Source organism: Anthonomus grandis, chromosome 5 (assembly GCF_022605725.1).
Source record: "Anthonomus grandis grandis chromosome 5, icAntGran1.3, whole genome shotgun sequence".
Taxonomy (NCBI): Eukaryota; Metazoa; Arthropoda; class Insecta; order Coleoptera; family Curculionidae; genus Anthonomus; species Anthonomus grandis.
The window spans coordinates 26,702,177-26,722,380 of record NC_065550.1 but is presented as its reverse complement, the minus strand read 5'-3'; the positions used below and the strand labels follow the sequence as shown (position 1 = coordinate 26,722,380).

The following is a 20,204-nucleotide window of genomic DNA, read 5'->3' as shown; positions in this document are numbered from 1 at the left end:
AGGTAATCAACTAAGTCTAAAATGGCCATAGTGGTACCTTTTCCCTTTCTAAAACCAAACTGGCTGGATGTGAAAAGATTGTTACCCTCAAAAAATTTCACAAGTTGAGCAGCAATAGATTTTTCAAAGATTTTTGAGATTATGGGCAGCAAGGAGATAGGACGGTAGTTCTATGCTATTCTAGCGTGGGGTCATGCCCCACAAACAAAAAGGTTGTTTTCACCTTTCAAAGGGCAATCAAAATTTTGGGTAGGCTGGGTTGCAGGGAGGATTGTAGATCTGTCTTCTCTATGAAGGGAATACTTATCCTATCTTCCGTATATATATATTGGAAAATCTTTTATGGGTACACAGGAATAGGGATCGGTATAAAGTACAAGGTGATATACACAACTATAATACTAGAAACATAAATAGGCTAGTTCCAATTTACCAACGCTTAACAAGGTGTCAGAGTGGTTCCGGATTTCTAGCTATTAAGTTATATAATAAACTTCCTACCGACTATGTGGCTTTAGATTTGGAACATTTTAAGAATAAAATAAAACAAATTCTAGTCTCTAATGCCTTCTATTCAATTGAAGAGTTTTTAAACTTCACATTCTATCTGTGATATTGAGTACCTACCTATATATTGCATTTTATTTAAGACATATTGTGATTGTGTATTATTCATAGTATGTACCTATATCAATCATTGTGTTTTGGTTTTAATGAGTTTTATGTAGTGTTTTAGGAAAAATTTTATTATCAATTTTTATAAACAGTCACCTTATTTTTTAACTTTGTAATTCTTGACTTGTGTGAATACTATTTTGTATATTGGCATTAATAAATTGATTGATTGATTGAATATTACGGATTAATTATAAAAATTGGCACCTCTACCTATAGCTTAAGAAAATCGACGTTTTTAACATGTTATGATAATCATTTCGACAATTCTAAACACGAAAAAAATTTTTAAAATTCTTAAGCTGTTTTGAATTTCGAAATCGTTGCAAAAAAGAACTAAAGTGTTTAACATATTTTGGTAATCGCGGTTTTGTTATTATTTTTACCCACCCCATGGTCTTTCCTAAACATGAATGCCTTTCATGTTTAGGAAAGACCATGATGGACCATGTTCCTGGGATTTGGAAAAGCCGCTATTGACCGCAAAAGAGCCAGTTCTGCAATGCATGCAGAATAAAAATAGTTAGGTTAAGAGATATAAGAATTGTTAAACTCTGTTAATTGTAATCTGTAGTAATAAAGCCAGTTAAAAAGTAATAATTTTTAAAGTTCTTATAGATGAGGTTTATTAACATCATCTATGAGCAACATAACGACAAATAATACTCTAATTCGAGTTTTAGAATTGCGTTAAAAAATGTAATATTAAAAGAAAATTGGAAACACAAAAGTTCCTCACTTTCATTCCTCAATTCTAACCTGTCATTTTTGATATACCTTTTTTTTATTATAATGACAGGCATCAATAATTATGCTAAAAAAGTTAATCATCAGAAATCTGCATAAATCCTTGTAGCTGTTTTAAAAAAACATTGAGTGACTTCAGAAACAAATTCATTTGGCATTTTTATAGAATATCCTTTCTACTATATATATGTTCAAGCCCCACGATTGGTTTTTACTCCGTTTTGATACACCCCTGTAATCCTTATTATTCATAATTTAATTCATGAAACTTTTTTCTGCTTAAATGGACCAATAAAATGTCAACATATTGTTATCCCATTCAGATATTCACTATCCTCATATATATTAAACACCTCTATAAGGCTATAACTACGTATATAATTATAATATTAACGAGACCCCTATAGAATACCTTTAAGAGTAAATCAGAGTCAATTTACTATAAATTGGTTCCTTACATACTTATAATTGATTAATTAACTTTTGAAATGTTAAATGAGGTGTCAGCACACTTAAATATCAATTGTGATTTATCAGGTATAAAGATAATTCATGATTTGTTTTAAGACTATATTCAACTATTTACTAATAACTAAAACATTTACACAATCAAGAAATGTACAAAGTTACAAAATAAAATTATTAAAATACTGTCATATTTTATTTCACTTTTGGTACCCAAGTGGGTACTGCTATAGCGCCCATTGAAACTCTATCAATAATAATCACTTCTTCTTCTATGTTGTCCACATTATAGAATACTCTGAGTTCTTCTATAGCTTTATCTTCCAACTAAAATTAAGACAATTAAGAGAAATATACAAGAAATCGTTTTCCCACTACTGACCTGAGTGTGAATCAGTTGCTTACTAGTTATTTTCACTAAATTTTCTTTTTGCCTCTTTTCACTGGAAATAATCGAGCCTATACTGTCATTTTTGGGGGAGTTTTGAGGCGAGACTGGATCCTGAAGTATTTTCCAGGGATTTTTTGGGCTTTCTGGAACCAAAAATATCACATATTTGTTTCAGATTATTTTCTACAATAATACAATTTCCAGACAGAAGCTTACAAATAAAACGGTGAAAAAAAAGGGAAAAATCCTCGATCTTCGAAAACAAACAGTATGAATAGCTTTTAAAAGCTTTTGACGCTGTATACAATTATTACTTAAAAAATGGATAAAAATGGGATTCAGAGGACCATGTGAAAGTTTGTTAAAGACATATTTAGTTAGCAGGAGACACTACACTACAGTGAATGGGGAAAAAAGTGATATAGAGACTCTAGATATTGGTGTGGCCCAGGGTTCGATTCTTGGACCGTTCTTGTATCTACTGTACGTACATAGTTTTAAGTATGCTGGTTTAAATGCAAATTATTTTATGTTTGCAGATGATCCAGTGTTAGTTTTGTCTGCAGAAAGTACTAAAGAAAGTGATATAAACTGTGTAGATGATTATAAATAATATAAATAAACAAAAATGTGATATAAATTTATACTTAAATAAGGTGTAATTTTAACAGAAGTTACATACTATAAATATCTAGTATTGAATATAAATAGTAAATTACCATAGAACAAGCATGTACAAAAAATAATTGACAACACTTCCCCCATACTTGGAACAATTGAAAGATACTCTCATTTACTAAATAACAAGACAAGAAATCTACTATGTAATAGTTTTGTTGATCCCCATCTTAGATACTTGATAGTTTGTTAGGGAAATGTACAAAATATCTGTTAAACAAAATACAAAGAGTGCAAAATAAATCAATTTTGTATAAAAATCGAAACTTTGTATTAAAAAAAATCTAAATATGGAACAAAACAGAGAAAGTGGACAAGTAAAGTTTATAAAAAGTGTGCAGTAAAATTTACTAAAAACAAATCTAAGTCAAAGAAATAAAGACTGTCATAAATATTCTATGAGAAATAAAAACATCTTAAGAAATGCCTTGGTAAAAGAACAAAAAAATGCCAGAACTCTCCACTTTATAACAGTATACAAGCATATAATCAGTACCTGAAAGAATTACAAATATTGGAAATTGTAAAAAAATATGTAAAAAACTAAAACATGAATATTGATAAAATAAATTAGTTATATTTCTTAGTAACTTGATATAATATGTAATCAAAAAAGCATAATCTCACAAAATTTATAATATTACTATAAAACTAAGCACCTTAAGTTAAAACTTAAAATTGAAACTGTTATTCTGAAATTATAGGCCCTAATGCCAGTTTATTGTAAACTGTTTAAGGGTCATTATTAAAGATATTTGAAAAAAAAAAGATATTCCAAAGTTTCTGGTATAGGAATGCTTGGAAACAAAGAAGATATATATAGAAAGAAACAAGAACGTCATTTTCACTTAAAATTGAATAATTGACTTTTGAAATAAATTGTTGACTGTAAAACATACATTAAGGTAATTTTAATGTCACAAATTGCTTTACCAAACACTTTTAAATGTTGCAAGTTGGCGATCCTATATTGGCAATAATTGGTCTCATTTAATTTTCAGGTTTATGGATTTTTTATTAAATATTTAGTAGATAAGGCCGCTTGCGACTAGTTTTAGTTTAGTTTTAATCTTCTCCCAAAGATGCTAACGTCGTAAGCGAAACACGTGTCGAAAATAAAATAAAGACTTTTGATTAGTGGTAAAACTGCTTTATAATTTCAGTGTCATACTTTCAAAGGGTTTCAACCATAGGACTAATAAATAATAAAATTTTGTTTTTTATACAATAGACCTATACAACAATAATTATGTACAGGACCAAAGGAGGAGAAAGAATATATAATATATCTAAGTCTCTTTGAGATAATGGATGATTATTTTGAATTATGTACAGGTCTATTGAAAAAAAAACTTTCAAACCTAAACACTCAAAAATTCCTTACCTGGTATATTTGGCGATACCTCAACCCCAACTTGTCCGCTCTCAGAAGACAATCGTTTCCTCTGCTTCTGCGACAACTTCATCGGTTTCAATCTCCCCTCAGACTTTGGAGTTCTACCATGAAACCCGGAATGCTGCGGAGGGCTGCTGAGCAGTGGAAACTCCACAAAAGATCTGCTCAAACCATCCGATTCCGACTTTTTTTTCAATCGCGTGAAATTTTCATCAATTTCTTCTGTACGCGCGATGTCACTGGCAATTACGATCGCTCTTAATCTGCTTGGTAGAGAATTATTTAAGGATTCTTCTGAATCCGTAACATATCTAAATGACATATTATTAATACTTGAGTCGCTTTCTAACGATTGCGATAAATGCTTCTCAGACGTGCTATTTTTGTGATTTCTAACCCGTTTTCTGGCACTAGAAACTTTACTGACCTTCTCTTTTATCTCAGTGATATCAACAGGGTAATTTGCGCCTATTTTTAAAATACTTTCATCAGACACTGCCGTGGAGTAAGGAGTAATTGTCCTATAATCCACCGCCCTTTTCACTTGGTACACCTGGGATAACTCTTTAAGCAGCTCACACTCCAAGTCTTCCAACAGTTTCAACTCCAGAAACGACGTCATGTTCTTCTGGATAAAGTCGAAGCAAGTTTCCTTTAAACTGTCCGCGTGGTAAGCATCGGCAAAGGTGAGCAACTGAATAGCGTTTTTGATCGTTAGTAAATTGGACAGGATATTCTCGCATTGGTCTTTTAAACGCGTGACAAAGAACTGGTCTGCTAAAATGATTATTTTAAATAGTTGATCGGTGTCTTTTTCGTTTAGTTTGTCCAGTGTGTCCGTATATAGGAATTCTAGAAGGCCTTCTACAACCCCTTTGGAGAAAGGCATGGATATTCTTGATGTTTCACCCTAAATGAGTAGAAAGAAATGTGATTTTTTAATATGTGAAGTACATTGATTTATTTTATAGGAGTATTGTGAAAATATTAGCTGATGTACTGGGAGAGAGACTAAGCAAACATAAAGTTATCATTAAATGTTTCTAAGACCTTATAAAGCCTTATCATTGACTGAAACTAATAGATCTCCTTTCTTAAGTATAGTGATAAGAAAGTTTCACAACTCAAATAGCTTCGGGTGAGAAATAACAAATAGTCATATTGATTATGTTACATTTCAATAAAAGATTCGAGCATTTCGAATAACGAACTGAAATTTTTGAAAATTAGACATAAAAATGAAATTTCTATTCTATTTAAACGGTTCGTATAGGCAGCAGAAGCCTTTTAATGTTTTAAATAATACTCTTAATATATTTTACATATTATAAAAAACTATTTGTCTGCTAATATTTTCCTTGCAAATGTTTAGCTTAATTTTATATTTGCTTTGGTCTTGCTGAACACTGATCTTGTCGATTCTCTTTAAAACGAAATTTTGATGAAATATATTAGAATTTTCAAAAATCTTTTCACCCAAAAACACTTACTGGCAAGTGTATTGATTTATTAGAGAAAATGTGTAAAAAGTAAAGCCTCCCTTAAAAAAGTATTAAATTAATTTGTAAATATTTTATTTACCTACCCCCTTCCATCTGGAACTAAACAAACTAGCAAAGTAGTCCAACCTGGCAGCCAAAATACACTTATGTGCCTTTACTACCCGCTCGTCTTTACATTCTATCTCAATGTCATATAATTCTGGACACATGTTTCGGTCAAACTTAAGTGGAACTTTTGGTTTCTCTTCAGCTCCCTTTTTTAGAATGATACAATTCTTCGACATATCGAGGTTGCTCAGGATCTTCTGTAACTCATCAACTTCAAACCTAAAAAATTCATTTAATTAACACAAAAGATATACACAGCTTAAAGTCAATTACAGATTTATATAACTGTTATATCTTATATCTGTTGTTCATTGTAACAACATTAAAAAAATTCAGAAGCGATTTTTAAGGTATCTTTATGTAAAACAATATAATATGTATCCAGATATGGTGTCTTACAGAAAGTCAAAGGAGAGATGCTCAATCTGTTATTTTTATATATAATAGAAGAGATTTTAATGGTCCCAAGGTAGCCCTTAGACCTACAAACACTAAGTTATTTGGTGGGAATTTGGCTAGTCTATCACCCCTTAAAATAAGTGCAATAGTGATCCAACTCTGTGATATAGTTATTTTTAATATAAATGTTTTAACTCTTAAAGAAAAACTACTTAGTGTGGAATTAAATTAATTTTATAATCCGCTGTTCTAGTCCTTACTACTATATTCAATCTTATTTTATTTTGGTATGTATCTACTGCCTTTATTGACCTGTAACTTTTCCCTATAGTTTAATTTTGTTGTTTCTTTTTTATTAGGTTTTGTTTAGTGAGTTGGTAGGCACTCCCTCATTGTAATTACATTATTAATGTATTCTGATTGGCGTTTAAATAAAAAGATATATTCTATATTACCATAAAATATTAATAATTTATGATAATATTGCATATAATGTTCTGTAACACTTTTTGAATGCACTTTTCCTTTCTGTTATAAAATCTAGAATTGCCATAGTATCAAATATGTTTAGGTTTATCTCTACAATGAACAATTTTCTGGAAGTTCTTCTCCTTCATTGTGCAAGTTTTTGAAACTTTAACTATAAGTTTCGTTAACTTCTTCTATAATGCTTTTGTCGCCACTCCATCTAGCGGTATTTCTTGATTTATTCCTCTCATATTGGTAACCCTGTTAAATAAAAAAATAGTTTCCCTATTGAAGTTTATAGTTTTTTAGTTTCTTACTATAGAAAAAAGATTATAATAAATCATCCATACCAAATTAATTCTCAAGAACTAATAGGATGCACTTCTATTAAAGATGTCAGTACTACTTTTAATCAAGCTTAAACTTTTAATGAACATTTCAAATTATTTACGCTTTCAACTGTAAAGTCACTTGGATTCATAATAAGGAACTACACAGCATTTGAAAATCTAGCGGTTTTTAACATTTTATTTAATTTTTTTGTAAGATCGAAGTTAAGGGAATAAGTATAATTGTCTGAATCAGTACAAAGGAAGTTTGTTAAGTGTTTGGCATTTAAACAGGCTGGACTATATCTATTAAGGGGAACTTTTCAGGCTCTTCTTTTTTTAATAGATTCAATATGCTTAGTTTGAAGATTGCACCAAATTTATTGCCACATCACTTTTACATAAGATATTGTATAATAAAATCGACGGCAAATTTAAGAAATCCGTATTTGTTTTACTGCGAGCCTCTTAACGCTAATAGGCTTAGATTTTCTTTACACTACGTCTGTACAATGCTTAACCATTTTGGCAATAACTAATAAGAACGATAGATTTGCAGATTCTTTACAGTTTAATTAACGGAAACTGTTCTGACAATGTATGGATTTTCTATGTTGTATTTGCTATGTCCAGTAATATTCTGTTTCTCTTTTTTTTCTTCTTCTTATTTAATTTAATTTTATAGTTCCACGAACAAATCCTAAACGATTTCAGTGGTTTTTTCTTATTTATTTCTATGTAAAGTTGAACTAACGGAATAGGAATCTTAAATGTATATTGGAAATAAATAAATTTTGAATTTGAGTTTACTAGTTAAATTAAAATAACTTTAGCTCCTTTATTGCTTATTATTAGTTTTTGTATTTCCTGTAAGTAAGTGACTGTTGGAATTAAAGAGCTACCTATTTATTTATTAATCCTAATTTTGAAATTTGACTTATGACAGTAACGCTGACATTCAAGGCGTCCTTATCCCATTGGGTTGCGAATGTCCTTTTGTATATTTTTAACAATTTTAATGAATAACGAGCATTAAGATCATCACATGCATACTAGAAGGGCTTTGATTTATATTGGAATGTTAAGCAAAAATTCTATTTACCCGTTTCTTTTTAATTTCAGTTTAAACTTTCGAACCTTTTTAAATTCATATTAGTAAAATTAATAATTATGTAAAAAAGGTACCTTCTTTGTCAATATGCAAGTTCCAAATCATTCTTTCGTTCTTAATTCGCTTTAACCCATAAGCTTGCAATCAAGTCCTTGGACATAAGTCTATTCTTTAATCACTTATACTAAAACTACTTAATTCTACTTGCTACGCTAATAACGCCCAGTGGTGAAGCATACAAGTACACAAGGTAGACACTGTCTACCCAAAACTATATAGTTATTTGTCATTAATTTATTACGTAATTATTTCATGTAATTGTTGAATTAAAATTAAAAAAAAATTCACGCAGAACGTAGTTGCTCCTTACTATTATTATATAGTATCTAAACGGCTATAATATCTATCTATCTATAATATCTAAGACGCGCCCCGCCTGACGCACCAATCAAAATAAAAATGCAGGGCTGACACCCAATTATTGTATACGAGCCCCAGAAAGACACATTGATATTTGTCTTACGAAATTTAGAGCAATTAATCGAACCATATACGCATCAAGCCGCAGAGGTCCGGAGAGTCCGAGGTCCGGCCGCATCTGCATTCAGCCTATTACGTATGCAAAATTTACTCGCGGAAAAGACATTCGAGCTTTTGTCTATCGAAGTCGACCAGCTATTTTATTATGCTGTTGAGGTTTATTGTTTATGGACACGCTTGATCTGGTCGGCCGCAATACCTACATCTTAGGTTTTTTTAGTGGTTATTTATGAACGACTGTTTGATATTGGCAATTGTATTTTAGTTGTGTTTTTATTTGTCTTTAATTAATTTTAAAATAATGGATATTATGGATTTATAAGTTATAGTTATACCTATGTTGTGTTTTTTTGTAAGTAGTATTTATTTTTATTTATCTATCTTCTTATGCTAGTAGTAATTATTTTTTTCTTTTTTATATCACTACATAATTTTTCTCTTTGAGTTAATATTTCATGCACTTTCATTCTCTATTTTATTAAAATGAATAATATTGAATACACATTTTTTTCTAATTAACGATTTTTATTGTTTGTCTACCCGAAAAAAAAGTTCACGCTTCGCCACTGATGACGCCATTTTGTTCGATAAGCAAGTAGTGACGCCGTTACTTATATCAGTATTAAAATAATTGATTTTTTCCAAGATATCGTTCACTTGTTAATTTGACGTTTTTAACTGTTATTATTTTAAATTGTCTAGTATTTACTTAAATCTAATCTATTACTCTTTTCCTAAGATGGCGTCCATCTGTCGCTTTGACATTTCAAACTGTCATTACTAAGACGCCGTTTATTTTCTGTTTTGATTTTTCTAAAATGTTCGTTCATTTGTGTTTTCAACCGTCATTATTTTAAATTGTCGATTATTTACTTAAATCTAAATTATACATTTTTCCCAAGGTGGCGCCCATCTGTCATTTTGACGTTACCAACTGTCAATATTTACTTAAAATCTATATTATCAATTTTTTCTCAAGGTGGCGCCTATCTGTGACTTTCACAACTCTCAATTAGAAGATGCTGCCATTTTTTTTTGATGAGCAAGTAGTGATGACGCCGTTAATTATTTCAGTTTCTAATGATTGATTATTTCCAAGATGACGCCCATCTGTCATTTTGACATTTCTAACTGCCACTACTAAGACGCCGTCATTTTATTTGAAAAGCGAGTAGTGACGCCGTTAATTATCTCAGTTTTAAAAGGATTGATTTTTTTCCAGTTATTTATTCAAGGTCTATATTAATTTCTTTCCAAGATGGCGCCCATCTGTCACGTTTCCAACTGTCAATGTGAAGATGCCGCCATTTTGTTTGATAAGCAAGTAGTTGCGCCGATAATTATCTCAGTTTTAATATTGTTTTTTCAAGATGTCGTTCATTTGTCATTTCCTACTGTCATTATTTTAATTTATCTATAATTTACTCAAAATCTATATTATTAATTTTTTCCCAAGATGGCGCCCATCTGTCACTTTGACGTTTCTAATTGTCAATATGAAGATGCCGCCATTTTGTTTGATAAGCGAGTAGTAAAGTCGTTAATAATTTTTAGTTGTTAATAAAGTTACGTACTAAAATTATTGCGTCAAATGGATTTTCGTAAGAATAAATGTATTCAAATTATATTAAATATTAGTAATTAGTAATTATTAATTAGTATTTAAATTATTAAATATATATGTATTTGTAAGAATAAATACAACGAAAATGCCGAACGATCAAACATTTATTAAAGGAAACTAACGAAGAAACCCTTTAATATGAGTTTTTCTACTGGTACTTTTCCAAATATTTTTACAAAAAAGGCGAGATAAAACCATTATGTGAAATGGATAAAAAGGTGAACTTGGCAACTATCAGCCAATATCTAATTTCAAATAACTCAAAAATATTCGAGAGGATTATTAAAAAGAAAATAATGGTATTTCTGGAAAGGAAAAAAGTACTTTGAAATAAACAATTTGGTTTTATAGAAGGAAAATAAACCGAATATACAATAACCACTCTTACTGACAAAATATATAATGCATTAGATCATAAGAAACAAGCTCTTTGCATATTTGTCGGCTTAGCAAAAGCATTTGATATGGTCTGTCGTACAACTGTCCTAAAAAAATTAAGATCAAGTCAGCATTAGAGGCAGTGAATATAATTTGCTTAAAAAATAGAATCTGGTATGTAAAATTGGCTAAAGTAAAAAGGTGTGTTATATATGGTGCCTCACAGGAGACGGTTTTGGGGCCGCTATTATTTATCATTTAAATAAATAATCTTCTAAAAGGAAATTGGAATGGGAACGTTGCCAGTTTCGCTGATAACACCGCAATTTTTTATTCGAAAAACTTGGTCGTATGTTAAAAATATTGCAGAGGCAGAACTCAATAAAATTGTTAGAAATAATAAGTTAACCTTAAACTAGTCATACATTTATTTGGGTTTAAGTACCCTACCTGAATTTCAATTGTTGATCTGAAAACGTCATCTCAAGAACAGAAAACATTAAATCTCTAGGTATAATAATAGATCAGTATTTGCGTTGGAAATATCATATATTACCACTAAAATCATTGATATTTTTGATTGAAGGCTTTACATTCTTACAAACTTTTTTAATCATTGAGCAACTGAAAATAGTATACTATGCCTTGGTTCAATCCCAACGGGTTGTGGCACTGTAAGACATAGTCATTTGGGTAAATTGGATGTTATTGAGAAATAGATCATAAACATAATCTACAACAAAACTAGATTGTTTGCAATTGAATTACTTTACAAAGAGGCTAACATTTTTAATGAAAGACAGACAAAATTTTTATGGTTTTGATCTACATTAGTAGGAACAGTACATTAGTAGGACTCAAGAGAGATTGTATGGAGGTTCCCTTATAAAACAAATAAATGAAGTATTGGGCAAAAATCAATTAAGTATTTGGCACCAAAGCTCTTTAATATCTTATCTTATAACTTAAAAGGTAAAATTTTTCAGAAATCATTTAAAGTTAATATTAAGCAGCATATACATCAGCCGGACAGAAAGGATATTAATCGCTTTTTCTAATGCGGTAAACAGTAATTTTGTATTTTTGATAGCATTGTGTATCTTGCGAGTGATTGTAATAGTTTGCGAGTATTGTGATAGTCCTGTATATAAAAGGAAAAATTGAAGTGTGAGTAAAATTTTTGATTTGTGACAGAAACAGAAAGTGACCTAAAAAACCCAAATAGACTCTAAATCCGGATGGACTTATATATAGCGCCAACAAGCACACAACACACAATATTATCGCTTCAGTGCATATCTGTTTATTTCATTATATATTTCTAATTAATCACTTATTTTATATTGATGAGAAATATATTTAAGAGTTCTTCACCCTCCCTTCAAAAACAAATAGAATAGCAGTCAAAATATAAACATGAAAAAAATGGCAATTCTGCATTACATACATATCTAACATTACATACATTACATACATATCTAACATATAACCATTAATCTTTTACATCTTTAATCAAATTTATATATTAATAAGGATCACTAACCTTTTAGACATTTCGTGAAGCATCCTAACCGGATTATCCAGTTTCTTTTCCTTACCACCGTTTTGCTCCTTCTTTGAATAATATTTAAAGGCAGATTTGCTTCCGTCGATAATCAGATTCTCTTTAACTTCCTCAATCGGTTTAGTAAAATGACACAGTCGTAAAAGCGACTCGCTCCTTAATTCGCCCAATTCAATAAGCTTGCTATTCCCCGTATAAATATACATTAAAAGTTCCTCAAATATGTTTGGATGGTATCCCTTTAAGGGTATAATCTGATCGGGATGTTGGGAAAACAGATTAAAGAAATATTTACTTTTTGATGCCAAAATGTACCGGTGAGCAGCGAATGTTTTACCGCCAACATTAAATTCTATATCAGTGATATCGTCAGAAGACTCGGCGGTTAAATGGAGATTTAACATGTTGTCACGCATAGTCGATTCACTTATTTCATCTAGTTTAAATTCTTTATATGGAAGTTCCTTAAAAAATACTCATTTAATGGTTCAAAAAGTAAATTTAGTAAATTTTTACCTGTATCACAGCGAAGTTTTGTCCTTTAGGATCACTTTGCACAAAAATTCCCCTATGCACCCTCGGGATCCTTTCCAATTTCACGCTAATACACTCGTCCTTTTCTAAAAATTTATGAAAATCGCTTTTTATGCTTGTATCTTTTTCTACTGGCACAGTTTTCTTCTTTCTCGGCTTCGCTTCCCCCCTAAATGCTTCCCCATCTAACGTCACAAACATTAAGTGATTTATATTTAAAGTTACTTGCTTAATATTAAGTGACCTATTAATAGAAAATACACATCTGCGCAAGACAGGATCTGACTCTTGCCATAGTAGTACATTGCCGGTGTTGGTCAAGGCAACTACTTTTAATTCTCGATTTTTACTGGACAGTTCAGAATCAAGGGTATGGTTTAATTTACCACCGATGACTGCTAGCTGGACCAAATTAAGAAGCCTAAAACAAATGTTCAGGTAGATGAATAGTAATAGGGAAACAGAGATGATAATAATTACTGGCAGTAATAAGTTTAAAGATCTAGATTAGTTTATGAGTATTAATACATAAAATTTTCTAGTCATGCATATCTGGATATTATTTGTCATCTCAGTCTAAGATATCAAGAAGTATAGTAATAAAAAAGATGTTATAAGTTTTAAATTTAATTATTTCTAGTATTTCAGAAGGGTTCGTGTATATTACCTGGAGGCAATTTTCCTGCACTGGTATTCATGCAAAACAAAAACATCTCCTTTCTTGGTGTAAACCACAGAGGCCCCTGTGCCAGAACAAGCTAATTTAATGTAATTGTCTTCCGTTGTGCTAATGCATTTTACTCGTTTCGGTGTTAAAATGTATTTGTCGTCGGATTGATTTATCAGTTGGTGACCTAACTGACCTGCATTTAGGCCCCATGTGAACATACCTAAAAATTAACAAAGGGTAGACGTAATAAACTGGTTTTTACTAGTGAAGTAGAGGTAAGAATCCACAACAAAACATATTAGATAGAGATATTATAGTTTCAATTATAAATGAATCGTCATGGCATTTATTGTTCAGCAAAATTGGTAGAATTTGTTTATTTGTGCTATTTTATTTCCAAAGAGAGTTTATGTAAATTATAACCAGAACAAGGTCAAGTAGTGTATCTTGTGGAAATTTTTTCTTAGCAGAAATATTCTTAGTATATGTACCAAGAAATTTTCTTACAATATAAATAGTATTGATTCCTGTTTATTGAATACCTTACTAAATAATAAAAAACACGATTAGTTACATACAAGATAGAAATAATTATAAAGTCTAAATGGTTTATCTTACCTGACTTATTCCACACCATTGAGTGATAATTCCCAGTAGCAACAAACGAGTTTTTATCTGCAAAGTGCTTTACAATTTTCGGTACCAACAATTCAGTAGGCGGAGGAGCGATCCCTAGTACCCTATGTTTGTTAAGGCCACAAGAATAAATCTAAAAATTACTACTTATTATTAACTAATAACCTTTCAATATTAGGAACACACTTCTCCACTAGATGATAGAAACAGTCCATGATCTCTGGAAATGCTAAAATTTATAATTTCGACTTTTTCATTAGTATTTGGCACATTTGGGAACTTAATCAGCTTAGGGATTACTTCAGTGTGTTGTATACCGAGGCCTAACCTACCACCTTGACCATGACCACAGGAGAATACTGAACCTAAAAGTATTAGGTTAAAAAGTATAGAATATTATAAAGTATATAAAAAAAGTTTAAAAAATTCAGGTTTACTGACCAGACTGTGTCAGAATCACGCTGTGATACTCCTGGATAAGAAGCTGCCTAACAAATTCATTTGGATATTCTTTATGGAATATATCCATAGTCTCAGGTACTGTTCTAGGCAATTGCGAACCTAAAGAGTTATTCGAGTTTGCACCCCAAGTAAACGCCTCTCCGCAATCACTTATTTGCTTGGGACGAAAACGATCTACCATAGCATGCTCTAGATAGGTTAAACTATCAGAGTCTTGAACTGTTAGACTGGCACCTAAACAATAAAACCTATATTTCATGTCTGATTTTTCATTACATCACCCACCCAACTTAATTAACTCAACAGCAGTATCAATTTTCCCGTGAAACATACTCCTATGCAGCGCGGTATATCCCGACTCTCTATCCTTCACATTAACATTGGCCCTACGGTTTTCCACGAGCCACCTAACTAAGTCAGTTCTACCACATGAAGCAGCAATATGTAAAGCGTTGCGGCCCTCTGAGTCCATCACAGATTCACAACAGCAGCAGGTATATAAAAAGAAAGATGAGAGGTCAGTGTGGCTAATGCTTCTTTTTGTTGTGGCAGCAGTAAGGATGTCTCCGTGATGGATGGAGTGGCATCTGTTGGTGCAGTCGGGGAGATGGACTAGTTGTTTTGACATCTTAAAAAATTCAATTCCGTTTTAGTTTAAAATTGTGATAAATGTTTGGCAGAAAATCAATATATTATTTGACGTATGGGTTTTTCATGTTTTTCCAATTCTTTGTGAGACTGCTTGGTACATTTGGAGTGTGATATGTATGTTACTTTATTAATTAGTACCAAGGGATTCATTGGTCTAAAGATCTTTAATATACATATAATGGCAAAAAATATCTATAATAAATTATAATCATCTTCATCATCTGGTGTCAAGAAGAAAATCTAATGTTATATTCTTGTCTTGTAAGTTGTATAGATCTAATAATTTTTTTTTAATATATTTATTGTAATTATTACGGTCTTAATTTTAATTTCTATTGTAAATAGGACGCTTACTCTTAATTGTATAAAAATTAATTTGTTAATATTCATATCTCTGGGTTCTACTAGTGATCCACCTTACCTAATGCTATATCAGATAGACCAGTTCTTAATTAAAACTGTGATGCCTTTGCGTAACTTTTTACAAATGTTTAATTTCCTCTCATAATATGATATAAGATCAAAAAAATGGAAAAAAAAATGAAAATTAAATTAAATTATAAGAGAATGTTTTAGCTGTTGATATGTGTCCATATAAATTTTCAAATATGATCTGAGCTGCCAGGATTATTTCGATTTATTTTTGAGGCATTAGTCTTAAGTATATTTACCTATTTTTTTATTACTTATTCCCAATCTACACGATACGATATATATAAGTGCGATGTTCTACTAAAATTATCTTATACATCTAAGAAAACTTACATCTTTAACGGTGAATTTTTATAATAAACTTCAAAATTATTATTCTCAATTTGAATCAAAAAGGAATTGAATAAAAAAGAACTAGTCATAATTATATTTTTCCTAAAAACCAGTTTTTTAGTTGACATTTTTAAAATGAACTAATTATGGTAGATAGATAAATAATGATTTATTTGTTTAAAATAACAGTAAATGTTCGAGCATTGTCAAGAAAAATCCTTTATAAAGAAGTTTACTAGAGCTACTAATTGGTTTCAATTAAAGGCGTCCTAGTTATATTTTAAAACTATTAAATAAGTGTGCCTAAGCGATGTATTCATATAAAAAAACTTACACATCACCAATCATTAAAAAGTTTGTTTAAAATAACAATAATAAAAAGAGACACCATGTCCTGGTGCTTTATTTTCTGTATGCACAACCATTGTCCACTCCCTGATCAAACTAATTGACAACTTAATTATGATTTAGATGGAAAGTTATTTAAGTCACAGCTAAAGAATATTTCACTTGGGGTAAAGTCAAATTAAAACAACCTTCTATTGAAAATTTATTAAGGGTGTGTTGTATGAGAACATGCATATGCATCTTAGGTTGCTGTTGTCAAGATATTGTAAACTTTTTTGCCAGGTATTTTAATACTACATACGGGAAACCTGTCATGATTATAGTCTGGATTTAAATTACATTTGCTGATGATTTGAAACTGTATCAATCCATTGAGTCATATCTTGATGCCAAGCTACTCGAATTGGTTTAAAATAATATTGCCGAGTGGTGTAATAGTAATAGTCTAGGAATGTAAAGAAGTGTGTATGTATTTCGGTTGGTCGTTCTAATTATTTATCATCAATACACTATTAACAATAATGAACTTATATCAGTTGATACAGGTAAAGATTTAAGTGTTCTTATTGTTCCCAAGCTAACTGTTTTACCGCAAAATTTGGATATTATTAACAGGAGCATGTATACTCTTGAATTTATCACTAGAAATAGTGTACATTTTTCACTTTATTGTTTCAAAGTACTTAAATGCTCTTTGGTTCTTTCTTTACTTGAGTATACATCTGTAATTTGCTCCCTTTATTATAATTGTCATTTTGAATGCATTGAGGTTGTACCGAGAAGATTTTTAAGATCCCTTGCTTATAGAACCAAAGTTAATAAATTTCATCATTATTACATTGACTATAATGCTATCAGTGTCCAGTTTGATATCATTAAAATTTAAATTAGACACCATTATTCTAATGGTTTAACATTTTATAAGATCTTAAACGGCTTATCTTATATCATTGTCCTACTATTGGAAGCAATTCTTAACTTCCTATATCCCTTGTTCCAATTATCGGTAAGATTTTTGAGGCTTTACTTGACAAATATTTTGAACTTAATTCTTTAGTTTATGTGAAGCAACATCGTTTTAGAAAGGAACATTGTATGTACCATCATGGTAGTCGGTGACTTGAGTGAGAAGTTTTTTGAGGCGTTTGAAGGGGATTTGCATGTCCATGATACTTTTTACTATTTAACCATAGCTTTTGATTTTGTAGAGCACAATATTCTACACCATAAGCTCAAATTCTATGGCTTACATAAAATTATTAAACTACTGCAGTCCTATTTAAGTGATTACTTTGAGAAGTACTTGAGAAGTCAGTGTTTACTTTGAGGTGTATATCTAATATTTTGGTGCTTCAGCATGGTTCCTCAAGGATGTGTCATTGGTCCTATTTTATTTTTCGTGTATACTAATGCCCAACTGTGATCCTTATGCCATCCATTACTAGTATGCTGATCTGTTTCTCTAAAAAACTGGACAGTTTTTTACCAACACATAATTTTTTTCCTTCTTGATGCTGCTACTTATCAAAACACTTTGGATGTGTCTGTGAACTTCTTAAGTGTTTCTCTGGAAAATCCATGGCAATGTCATGTAGATGAAATGGCTGCTAGATTATCAAAATGTACTTTCCTTATACGTAACTTGGCTAGTTAATGATGTATAATCTAATTAATTGGGGTCATTCACCACATATACCCAAAATATTTGCTCTGCAACACCATTGTTTAAAGGTGATTGGTTGTATAGTGTTAGGTATTTTTTGTGTAAAGTATTTAGCATTGTTAATGATTATTGGTTTTGATTTCTGGCTTCTGAGGTTTTATATTGATATACTTTTTTATGTAATTCTAGTATTATTTTTTGTATTTTATATTATCTAGTATTTTGTATTATGTAATATTATTTTTGTAAATTGGCTTGCTGTGTATTAAAATAAATAAGTTTGAAACTAAGGAAAGTGTATTTTTATCATTAACAGGCAGCATTTTTACTTTTTTAAAATAATTTCTGCAGAAATCAGGCCTCCTTAAGTTTTATATTTAAGCCTATTGCTCAATATGACTTCAAATTGACTCCTTGAGTCAAAGCTTGCATTTGTTCATTTTAGATAAAAGATAGAATCAGCTTGATTATTTATCTTAACATATAAAGCAATATAAAGCATAACAACATTGGTTAAAGCTCTTCTTTATGTTCAAGATTTAGCGTTTTAAATTCAACATATTATAGAAATCTGTTCTGTACCTAATGTGTATACTAGAGACTAGAGCTGAATTTGTGATTCATTTTGTTAAGTTCTACCCATATTTAAATGAAGGACTAATGGACATCAAAATCTTTTAATTAGGTAGATAACTCAGCTGCCCAGGCTTGTAACTGGGTAAAATGTGATAAAGAATTAATATTAGTACTGCATTAGAAATTATGCTGTCATCAACAAGTTTTCCCTACACAACTCTATTCAGCTATCATATAATAATAATAATAATAATAATAATTTCTTTATTGCTTCCAAGATCTAATTAAAATAGACAATAGTCGCAAAATTGTATAACGTCACAAAACAAACAAAATTAAAATTTGATAACATCTACACAGTACATACTGCTAATAAAAATAGTAAGAACAAAAAGAACAAAAAGATAATGTTGGACATAATAATGGGTGCATTACCTTACCACTTATATCTCAAGTATGATACATTATGAAGATAAATAAATTAGTAAACAAACCCTTAATATTAATTATAATACACATTTAAAATTGTAAATCGAAACTATAGATACACTTGCCCAACAGATACCTCACAGTGTCTTTCCTAAACTTCATGATATTTTTCTCTTGCCTTAGGTAATCTATTATATGTTTTAATAACAGCAAAGGCAGGAGATCTTTGAAAAAAGGCAGAGTGATGAGTTGGGACACTCAGTTCAGCTTTCCCCCTTGTCACAATAGACATACCCTCAGCATAATGATCTTCATTAGTTTGAAAAAGATGCAGGTGTTTCTTTGCAAAAATAGCTAACATAAGAATGTACAGAGCTGGAACAGTGAGTAGACCAAGCTTAGTAAAATAAGTCCTACAAGACATTTGTGGTGTGAGTCTGAGTATGCATTTTATGATGCATTTTTGAAGCTATAAAGACTGACACGCCATCAGTTGAAGATCCCCAAAACATCACACTATAAGTAATTAGAGATTGGACCGATGCATAGTAAAGTTGCTTCAGACAATTTAGGGAAAGCTCTTCTTGTAGACGCCTTATTAACGCGCAGAAACTATTTAGTTTTTTGCCAAGAGTGTCTATGTGGGGGACCCATGTGAGACAGGAGTCAATTTGTATACCAAGGAATTTTATCAAATGTTGATTATTCTTTAAAAAATATGTTTTTAATTTTGCATTTATATGGCACATTTCCGAACTACTCAAAAAGTGAACATAAAAAGCATAACATAAGGGAAATGCTAAAGTACCTTATGTCTTAATGAGGGAGCATTTAAAGCTATAAAACAGTAAAACTTACTGTGACAATCCGGTGTACGTTAGTTTCAGCTATTTCCTTTAAAATGGTCTTTATTAAATATATAATAATAATTATTATTATAAAAAAAAAACTGTTTTGTTGTTAACAGCTGATGATGACAACACACGAATTGTCAAAACTGAACGGGAGTGTCTCATGTTTATCGTGCGTAATTTTGGAACTTGCTTCCTTCTTCTACATACCAGTTAAATTGACGCGTCACCAGTTCATCAAAAT

General features: G+C 30.7%; 1 protein-coding gene across 1 annotated transcript; it reads right to left on the bottom strand.

The window, feature by feature from the left end:
- Positions 1-1,978: 1,978 nt before the first annotated feature.
- LOC126736552 (inhibitor of Bruton tyrosine kinase) lies at positions 1,979-20,102 on the bottom strand. Its single transcript, XM_050440951.1, has 12 exons — positions 19,968-20,102; positions 14,963-15,305; positions 14,657-14,911; positions 14,402-14,580; positions 14,198-14,348; positions 13,577-13,799; positions 12,892-13,330; positions 12,355-12,839; positions 5,938-6,181; positions 4,341-5,262; positions 2,270-2,421; positions 1,979-2,214 (listed from the first exon to the last, which is right to left on the bottom strand). Exons 2-12 carry the CDS (start codon positions 15,303-15,305, stop codon positions 2,083-2,085), a joined length of 3,525 nt encoding a protein of 1,174 aa, XP_050296908.1. The 5' UTR covers positions 19,968-20,102; the 3' UTR covers positions 1,979-2,082.
- Between the last annotated feature and the right edge of the window lie 102 nt (positions 20,103-20,204).

Excerpts from the sequence above, each read along its gene's own strand:
- LOC126736552 (XM_050440951.1), bottom strand. The coding sequence starts at position 15,305 with ATGTCAAAACAACTAGTCCATCTCCCCGACTGCACCAACAGATGCCAC. Across the intron at positions 14,912-14,962 it reads TGTTGAGTTAATTAAGTTGG|GTGCCAGTCTAACAGTTCAA; the intron begins GTGGGTGATGTA and ends TTTATTGTTTAG. Across the intron at positions 14,581-14,656 it reads CGTGATTCTGACACAGTCTG|GTTCAGTATTCTCCTGTGGT; the intron begins GTCAGTAAACCT and ends TAATACTTTTAG.